The 10,097-nt window shown below is 38.6% G+C and overlaps 1 protein-coding gene across 1 annotated transcript; it reads left to right on the forward strand.

Annotated features, from left to right (window-relative positions):
- The first annotated feature begins 261 nt into the window (after positions 1–261).
- On the forward strand, positions 262–5,586 carry LOC137286589 (alpha-L-fucosidase-like). The gene is made up of 8 exons (XM_067818532.1): positions 262–696; positions 1,154–1,260; positions 1,477–1,607; positions 2,024–2,157; positions 2,387–2,484; positions 3,030–3,162; positions 3,635–3,805; positions 5,154–5,586. Exons 1-8 carry the CDS (start codon positions 344–346, stop codon positions 5,407–5,409), a joined length of 1,383 nt encoding a protein of 460 aa, XP_067674633.1. The 5' UTR covers positions 262–343; the 3' UTR covers positions 5,410–5,586.
- The last annotated feature ends 4,511 nt before the right edge of the window (positions 5,587–10,097 follow it).

Genomic DNA, 10,097 nt, shown 5'->3' on the forward strand with positions numbered 1-10,097 from the left:
TACCTTTAATAATCAAGATTATTCCCCTGACAGGACGTTTGTGTGGCATTATGACAATTCATGACAGTATATAGAGAATCTCAACCAATTGTCTACTGATATCAATTATATCAACATGACTTGATAAAGAAACAAATATCCGACAAAGGTCCAGATTTAACATATTTCAGACATATAACCCAAGCTGATAGCTAGGGAGACTTGTGAATTATAAACCAATTACTGAACGTACAAGTAGGTCAAGGTAAGGCCGCCTATCTTATCTGTTCGAGCATCATCGCCACTTAAATACCAGAACCCCTGACCACAAACAACAGAATCCCTCAAAGGTAGTCACGGCAACATGACATCTCTCAAACTCCTGACTCCACTTCTAATACTATCAGTACTTACAGTATTGTCAGTGTACGGCCAGTATCAGCCAACGTGGGAATCACTGGATGCAAGACCACTTCCTGCATGGTATGACGAGGCCAAATTTGGCATCTTCATCCATTGGGGAGTCTTCTCGGTACCAAGTCTTGGCTCAGAATGGTTCTGGTACCTCTGGCAAAAGCGAAAGGTACCAGAAGTTGTTGAGTACATGAAGAATAACTTCCGACCAGATTGGACGTATGCTGATTTTGCTCCAATGTTCACCGCAGAATTCTTTGATGCTGATGAGTGGGCAAGAATTCTGGAATCTTCGGGTGCCAAGTAGGTATATTCTTCTCATCTATGAAGCAACACAATTATCTTGAAACGTGGACCTGATCTTCAAAGCATTTGTACACCATGCCATTTGTAAGCCTATGATAAACATTACACTTATGACAGCCTTTAACGTTATGAAAGTTGTGTGGACTAGGACCGTGGAATATTAATATCTATCCCTAAATTGTTTCACTGCATGTCTGTTAAAACCCAACCAAAATTGTTTCTGAGTTTTGCTTAACAAACAAGCTCTTAATGCCTCATTTACTAAATACATCCAAAATGTCTAAATTTGACTAATGCATAGGATGGTTAAATAGCTAAGATATCTTGGAAATATCTCTAGTCATTCACAAAGCAAAGAGCATTCACTGCAAAGTTAATATACTCCATTAAAGCTGACCATACTAAGCAAAAAGCACTCACACACTTACGCACTCACTCATTATGTTGTGATCAGGTACACTGTTTTCGTGAGTAAACACTGCGAGGGTTTCTGTCACTGGCCCACAAATGTGTCCTTCAGCTGGAATTCCATGGTTGCTGGGCCCAAAAGGAATATTGTAGGTAATGAATACTAAAATCATGGTTTGTCTGAATAATGTCAATCTCTGCAAATATTTCTTTCAACAGAAACATAACTTACAAGCACCTGATTTAATTGCAACAACAATTAATGCATTACTTGGGACCGGCCTAACGAATTGTCAAAGTTTAGTTCATGGACCAAGTGCGACATGATGTACTTCACACCCTGACAAACATATTTCCCATTCGTTACAGCTGAGTTGGCACAAGCAGTCCGCACCAAGACAGACTTAAGGTTCGGTCTTTACCATGTGCTGTACGAATGGTTCCACCCTCTCTATCTACAGGACAAAGAGAACAATTTCACCACCAGGAGATTTGTTGATGTAATGTTTGGCCTATCGCTACAGTCAATCCCGAATATTTTAATATATTCAATGTACAAATAGACTGCAAAGTCTACCCTTACATTTTAATAGGATAATGATTTTTAAATATCTTGATTTTAATGTCAACACACACACACAGATACACACACATACACACACAGAGATATATATTTAGATGTTCTTTAAACTGCTGAAATGAATCACATTTTCAAGACACCATTTATATTTATATTTATTGTATCCAAACGGTCCAGACCTGATAGTGATGTAAATCTAAAATCACCCATTTCATCATGTGAAGCGTATCTATCACAGATGTCACGAAAAGAAAAAGCTGCCATACCCAAATGTTCTCGTCCTAAAACTACATCTAATAGTGATATGTAGTAATATGATTGTTGTTGTTCTTTTAGTTCAAGACCATGCCTGAACTGTATGAGATTGTGAACACCTTTGAGCCTGACATTGTGTGGTCTGATGGAAGCGTCGAAGCTCCAGACACCTACTGGGGATCCAGGGAGTTCCTGACATGGCTGTACAATGACAGGTTGGTGTCAGGAAGAAGTAAATATTACTATCCCCATAATCTAAAATGACAATCGTTGGGTTTGCCATAATCAACCATTCACTTACTTAGTTGCAATAAAACTCAAGCATTAGTCACAAGATTCACTCACTCTCAAGCTTTTACTCAGCGTTGGTAAAGGTAATACAAAAATGTCCAGAATCATTATTCAGGTATTCAAAACCTCATGCAGAAATTGTATGCATTCCAGTCCAATCAAGGATAAAGTAGTGACCAATGACCGGTGGGGTAAGGGCTGTAATTGTACCCACGGAGGTGTCTATACTTGCAGAGACAGATACAACCCCGGTATGTGAACAAACTTTAATTTTGTTTGCGTCATCTTTTTGATGAATCATAATTATTTCTGGTTGAATGCCATACTCCGGCTCTATATGACAGTTGTCTGTACATACCTAGGTGAGTATGGACCAGACAATGTTTTAAATACAATTGAAATGTGATGATGTTCATTAGTTAAGTTAAGTTAAGTTAAGAAACTGACCACCTGATCCAGGTAGGTGTCACTTAGGAAAAACATTGGTTCTGAAGGCCGATTCTAACCCATATCTTCACGGGGGCAAAGCAGCAGAATTATTAACTGCTGCAAACATCATCATAACATTAACTGCTGATTTCCCAGCTCAAGATTCAATCTCATTTTGAAGACTCATTGGAAACTACTATTTAGTATCCCATTTATCTCCACTCATTCTTGCAAGAAAGCAAGAACCTGAACCATGTTCTCGCTGTCTTACAACTTCAGAATACTGAACTTCAAAACAAACTCTGTCCATTATGAATCCTCACTAGGCTAATGCAAGTGATATGTTTACAAGTCTGGTTCGCTACAGGTGTTCTGCAGAAGCACAAGTGGGTGAATGCCATGACAATAGACAAGAAGTCCTGGGGTTTCCGACGTAACGCTCCCCTGTCTGACTATCTGACCATAGAGGAGCTCATCGAGACACTCGCTAGGACTGTCAGGTAAACCTGTTTACAGATCAATAACACCTGCCTCATATGCATAATGTGTCCTTCTCATCTACTTGATACAAGGACATTCCAAATAGTTTTATTAAACCATTGTATTTGTGGTAGTTCACCATCTTTCATCCAACAAACCATTGTCACTTAACAGTGTTCAGGTAATGAATGTCTTTGAGCATCGTCCCCATCTTCGTTACTTTATGAAACATCCCACAAATCATCGGCTCTTTATAGCGTTCTAGAAATTACTGTGTTGAAAAATCCTTTAACACAATGTCACATGATAGATCTCTTGAAACCATTGTCTTGTGAAATATGACCTGTCAGATTTCATATAATTGATATTTTTAATACTTGATCGCATAAATAAATGTAGTTGTGTCCATATCCAGCTAGTGTTAGCTGAACACCCCATCACTGTTCACAATCAAACAAATCTAAGTGTTCCAAATTGTCTCCTCTATTCCAGTTGTAACGGCAATCTACTCATGAACATTGGACCAACTTCTTATGGTGTGGTCAGTCCCATCTACGAAGAAAGGTTAAAGCAGATGGGCGAGTGGCTCAAGGTGAATGGTGAAGCTATCTACAAAACAAGACCCTGGACCTACCAGAATGAAACTGTGATACCTGAAATTTGGTAAGCATTTGCTGTCTACATTTCACAATTTGGGGAGCGATAGTAGCATAAAACATCACTTGTTCACTCACTTTATAATTTGGGCAAAAGACGAGATTAATAATAACATTTAAGAGGGATGGGAAAATCTATCATTGTGAAGTTATAGATTGAACATATGGTATTCCTTCAACAGTTAAGCATACACATCTACAACAACTCACAAACTGTAATGGCAGACTGACAACCTGGCCTCCGAGGGATGTTGTTTCCTAATATTGTAAGGGAATACTGCGAGTCTAGGAGAAAGAATCATCATAAAAAGAAGCTGCATGATCTCAGGCCAACACTGTTCTCGATCGAGCACATCAGAGCTCTTTACTGGGCAATACACTTCGCACGAGAACACTTATATAAGGATATCACTTTCAAATTAGCACACTGAATACTGATGATAATGCCTAAACCATATACATGGAAAGACACAAGATGTAGATTAGATTTTCATGATTTTGCGGTCCATTATTTCAAAGATTTTTTATGGATGTTCAAAAGATATCTTGCAAAAGCTACTTGCTGAGTGTTCATTTCTAATTTCATCAGCTTAACCTGTTTGCAAAATGTTTTTTCATTTGTCGAGTCTTAAAGGTCATGTGAAACCATAATTGTTTTCAAAACAGTGCCGTGTGTGTATCTAACACTCAGTGGATCTGTATCTGTGTTCAAATGAACAAATGATTATTAAATCATTGCAGTGATATCCCACAAATTATACTATTGCTAGAAAAGTAGAAACAAGATGGCATTTTGTAAACTGGTGACAAAAAATACTTTTGGAAATAAGGGCAGAAAGGCTTTGTTGCATAAATATAACTTGGCATCTACAGTTAACAATATTTTCTACAAATTTCCTCAAGAAAAGTCAACTATATCTGACTTATAATAACATTTAATGTCTAAGTGAAGCCTTCAATACGTTGAATGAATAGCATTTCTAATTTGGCAGAAATGTTATCCATGCAATTGCCTGCTTCGACCACTATGATGTATTCCCATGTTTGTTTTCAGGTGGTAAACAACTGACTAATTACATATGATTGAGACAGGTGACACCGATGGAAGCAGGATATGCTCGCTTGTGAACACCTTGTACCCTCACTGTCTAATGTTAAAGTGTAGAAATTGCTCATACCAAGATCCAAATAGTACAATCAACTTTTGACAGAGATTTTTGCAGGTATTCTCACTTCTTCTTCGTGAAAAATTCACAGTGTTCATGATAGGGCCAGAATCGTAAATCAATGCACCGATTTCTTATGAGTATGGCATGGTGTTTGTTGTTTTTATATCAATGTTGAACCATGTTCAGGTACACCTCAAAGACAAATGGACAAGAAAAAGAAATCTACGCAACCGTCATGAGCTGGCCCAATGTTGGGACCTTCCAGCTGACCCGTCCTATCCCTAATGACAACACTGTGGTCAGCCTTCTGGGCTACTCTGGCACATTTAGCTACACAAAGGCTGCAGGTCAAGGAATCAACATCAACATTCCGGCCATTCCAGCAAACGCTATGCCGTGCAAGTGGGCATGGGTGTTCAAGATCACCAATGTTCAAAACTAAGGCATCATGAAGATTTCATACTTTGAGAGATTTAAGAAAAGTACACGTATGTTTGGGTTTGGGCTATCTTTTTATTATTTCCTCTTAAAAAGAGTTAAATGGTGAATCAACATATTGTATAAATAGGTTTCCTTTCCACAAGGAACGTCTGTCTTGAAATAAATAGTATAAGCAACCCGTTGAACTTTTCCTCATCCTTCAGATAAAATTTAGAGGTTAACGAAATCATGGTTTAACTGTGATTCAGTTCTTTCTATGGGGTTCTTCAAGAGCTTCTCCAAACGTGAAGAAAGTGATAAAAATGTTCTAGTATGTTACCACGGCTGGGTATTTCGAATGAGGAGTGACAATTGCCCTGATTTACCTTAATACCAAACGTTACATGGTTTCCAAGTCGGTACCTTTGTGATTCTGTAAGGAGACCTATGCAATATCTAGACGTAATTCCCTGAAAGAGAAGACCACATATCTAGGACTGCAAATCCTGAGATGAGGTCAGTCCATGGCGTCAATGTTCTCTTTTCAGGATTTATGGGAACAGTTTCAGTTACGTTAACGCCATGCTATGTAGAATATGTATCACTGCAGAGCTCCAGATAATTTTTCAAGCAATTGGGTATTTACTCTCATGTCTGTTTATTAGTGACTAACTGCACTTTTTGAGGAGTAACTAGTATTTTGTAGACTCCCACTAGTTTAAAGAATTGAGTATTTTCATACAGTGTTTCTTATCTTTACTGCGTAATTCGCACTTTTAAGGATATGAAAATAAAATTATATATAAATGACCGAAGTTTTAAATACTTCTTATATGGCCAAATATTTGGCAGCCATTTTAAACTCTCAACATAGAAGTTATGTGAATACTAAAGTAAACTGAGGAAAGTGGCTACGGCCGTAATAGAACTGTATATATAGGCATCGCTTAACATTTGCTAACGCTGTTGTAGAGTTCGAGCGCCACGACTAATAATATCATACAATTTAGTTAACTGAGTAAAGTACGTAAGGTACTCCCAGATTTGTAATTAATTGAGTAAATGTGATTTTTATACGCACTTACTCACCTTATCTGGAGCTCTGACTGCATCACCTTTCTGTCCTGCACAATCTTGGCTGGGCGTACGGGATATGATTGTCTTGAAGGGTGTACTGTTCATCGTGAAAACGTCAGATACAAACTACATATTGTTGTTATCGTGTACTTTAGACCATTAATACCACCATCGACACATCAACTTGATAAGTGCAACGTTATGCTGTATCTGCCTTTTGAAATTATTGCAGGTATGAACTTATTTCACCAGTCTCAAAACATTAAATGATATGATGTTTTGTACCATCTTATCATCAAACGTCACTTGTGTGTATTTATAGACCTGTACCTCAAATTCGCAAAGAATTTTTAGTCTCGAGACGATGTATCGCTACAATTTTGTTAATGGGATAATTTACAAGCCAAGTATCAAATATAAGGCATGGAGTCATCAATGTGACAGCTCCGACACATATGCACCTTGCCAGGACAGTCTGTTTCAATTCGTCCATCTTCTGTATCTACAGGACAAGGTAAACCCACATCAAGGCCACATAACACATAGATCACAGAGAAAACAATCAAGATCTTGTCCGACATTACACCAACATATCTAAAGTTGCAGGTAGTAAGATCCCCTCGAAATCTAACGCCGACGGCAAAAAACAATGACTGTCGCTGTCCCATTATTTAGTCAGATCAGGTGTTGGGACGAAGGGTGCAGACCGTCAACAGTCTCAGCAAATCCTGACACTGCAAAGGGAAGCAACCCTTAAATCCGATTTTGCAACATTGCATAAGAAAGATGAAACTATTATCATTTCTTGTTACATACTACATACACATATGCCACGTCACCACTTCTAATATTTATTTCTTCCTCCTGAATGTTGCATAACAATGGTCGGAGAAATTCTTCCTGGTCTAAACTGATCGAATGAATGAACAAAATGACAGATTGAGCAAGCTGGATGAATTTCCACTAGACATACGTCATGCATTATTGGAAAGACAACATTCTTGAGAAAATTAATGTCTTTCACATAACTAATTATTGTTGATACTAATTAGGGTGACATAATGAGAAACATGTCAAATTTCACCTTTCTTAGTCCACCACTTTCGACTCAAATTAACGGGGAGACGACCTCTTGTCAAATCATGTTGAAAAAGCCCACACAGAAATATTATTACAACATCTATTATCATCCTGCCTATCTTTAACCTTGAGCATACGGACACCTGATATAATCAGCTGTGCTTGACTTTGTTTGGTCCATAAAGAGACAGTGTTGAAATGTCACCACACTTTGCAGCAGGATCATAAACACATCTGTCCCTCATCAACAATAGACACAAAGACGGTCGCCTTCATATTTCTAGTTTTAACGACAGCAGATGGACGTTCAGCAAACAAGAAGATTGAGATTCACTACGACCCCACATGGGAGTCCCTAGATTCCAGGCCATTACCAACATGTTATGATGAAGCCAGAATTGGAGTATTTGTGTCATGGGGAATCCTTTCAGTGCCCAGTTTTGGAAACGAGTGGTTTTGGTAACGATGGGAAGGGGACAAAAATTTAAGCTTAATATCCTTAAAACTTGCAGTGCATACTAAATATACCCTGTTGTGAATTAGCCACAGTGCTACACCTTCCCCAACACTTCTATGGAGACATTTTACCGACAATGTGGGAAGTTTCCAAGGTTAGCCTTGAATGGAATGTAATTAATGTACATTGGAAAGTCAAAATTTGAAATACTTGAGTGTCAAATATCAAAAGTTCCATGTATATATATTGTGAGTACTGATTTTCGTTGAAACATGCACGACCACTGAGAGCACAGCTGATTCTGAGTGTTATAGGAGTGCTTCAACCACGGAAGGAGAATTGACAATGGACAAGAAGTCATGGGGATTCCATCGAGAGGCTGTCCTGGAAGATTATCTGACCATGGATGAGATTGTAGCACGGCTGGTTCAAATAGTCAGATGTGTACGTACATAAATCTGTGTACATTATCAGTCATTCAGTGGGTTTTGGATAGGTTTCTGAGAATCTGGGATGCTCTCCGGCGTATTGAATTCCTGCAGCTAAGAGGACCAGCACCCTGTGCCCCGCGTTAACATATGCATCATAACCTTTATAACAAATCTCAAATACCTCTGCAGTGCATCAGTATAACTTTCAAGGTTGACATTCATCATTTCAGCTGTGGAGCGAACCTGGTGATCAATGTGGGGCCAACCAGATATGGCATAATTAGCCTCTAAACGTTGGACGGCCCAGAATGAATGATTCAGTCACACCAGGAGTTTGGTAGGTAGTGTATATATCTACACCATTTCGCCAGGATACACTTACACACCTACACTTGATGTCGTGGAAACATAGAATGATATTATTTCTTGGAATTTCCACGGTGTGCTTCTCTCTTCTTCGCATTTACTAACAGGGTGCTGGGACTATCTGTGCCATTGTGTTCAAATGGCCACAACCAGATCTGCTCATCCTTGGTTCGGTTTGGACTAACAATGGCACAAAGGTCAATGAATTCGAAGGTACAATGAAGGCTCCTATTCCTGGTAGTATACTTCACCCAAAGGAATCAGCATCACAATCCCTCCCATCCCTGTCAACAAGATGCCATGTCAGTGGGCATGGGTTTTCGCGCTGACATAATGGTTGGTATTAGCAGGTGTTTGCATGGACATGAGGATATGGTTTATCATGGGGTGACATTAATGATTGACAGTTACCTCGTGAACCTAAATAATAAAATTAACAGGTTGACAATGACATGGCCAGTTACAAAAATGGAATGAACTTTGATAATGAAATGGCTGATAATGAGATAGTCCAAATACAGATGTATGTTTGTTAACAAACATTTTTGTATTACAAATGAAACATGTTCTCACAATAATCAGATTGCTGCTTTGACTGCACATAAAATCTAAAGGAACCTGTAGTGGTAACACAAGGCCCACAGTAAGTGCAAAAATAATCTCTATTGAATGTACACGGTGATAGCTAAAGGATTAGTGTTAGATGGGCGTCAGCGTTAATAATATTATCGTGTGTGGGCTTATTGCCTTGCAAAAACAAGGAAATACAAAAAAGACATTAACATTATTTTCAATGTAGAAGTATTTTAGGTGCGCTTTGAGAGCGAATTCTTTTGCAGACATTACTCTCCAGCCGAGTTTCCTGATCATACTGCGCAAGAGCCTCAGCGTGGGGCAAGCGCAACATATCACGTATCATTATTTTTCTATATTATCACGTTTCTATTGAGGAGCAATCATTTTTCTAAATAAATTCACAAGAATCAAGCTCTTCACAAGCACTGATATTTCATACCGCTGAAAAACGCTGCCCAGACATATTTGCCTTCAACAAGACCGTTTGGACCGTTTGGACCGCTAGCCTTTGCCTCTACATGCATGTATCAGGTATATAAATGTCTTCACTCTTTCTCACAATTTTAAACCTTTTCAGTTGACAGTTTTGATTTTCCTCACAAACGCTTTTAAACGTCAGTCACGACATTTTCAATATAGAAGGATTTTAGATACGCGTTTAATTTGGAGACAAATTCATTTGGAGTCAGTACTCTCCAGCTGAGTATCCGGATAATACTGTGT

The sequence above is a fragment of the Haliotis asinina genome, chromosome 6 (assembly GCF_037392515.1).
Source record: "Haliotis asinina isolate JCU_RB_2024 chromosome 6, JCU_Hal_asi_v2, whole genome shotgun sequence".
Taxonomy (NCBI): Eukaryota; Metazoa; Mollusca; class Gastropoda; order Lepetellida; family Haliotidae; genus Haliotis; species Haliotis asinina.

Coding starts and splice junctions, on each gene's coding strand:
- LOC137286589 (XM_067818532.1), top strand. CDS start 344: ATGACATCTCTCAAACTCCTGACTCCACTTCTAATACTATCAGTACTT. Junction 1,261..1,476: donor GCCCAAAAGGAATATTGTAG/GTAATGAATACT, acceptor CATTCGTTACAG/CTGAGTTGGCACAAGCAGTC. Junction 2,158..2,386: donor ACATGGCTGTACAATGACAG/GTTGGTGTCAGG, acceptor TATGCATTCCAG/TCCAATCAAGGATAAAGTAG.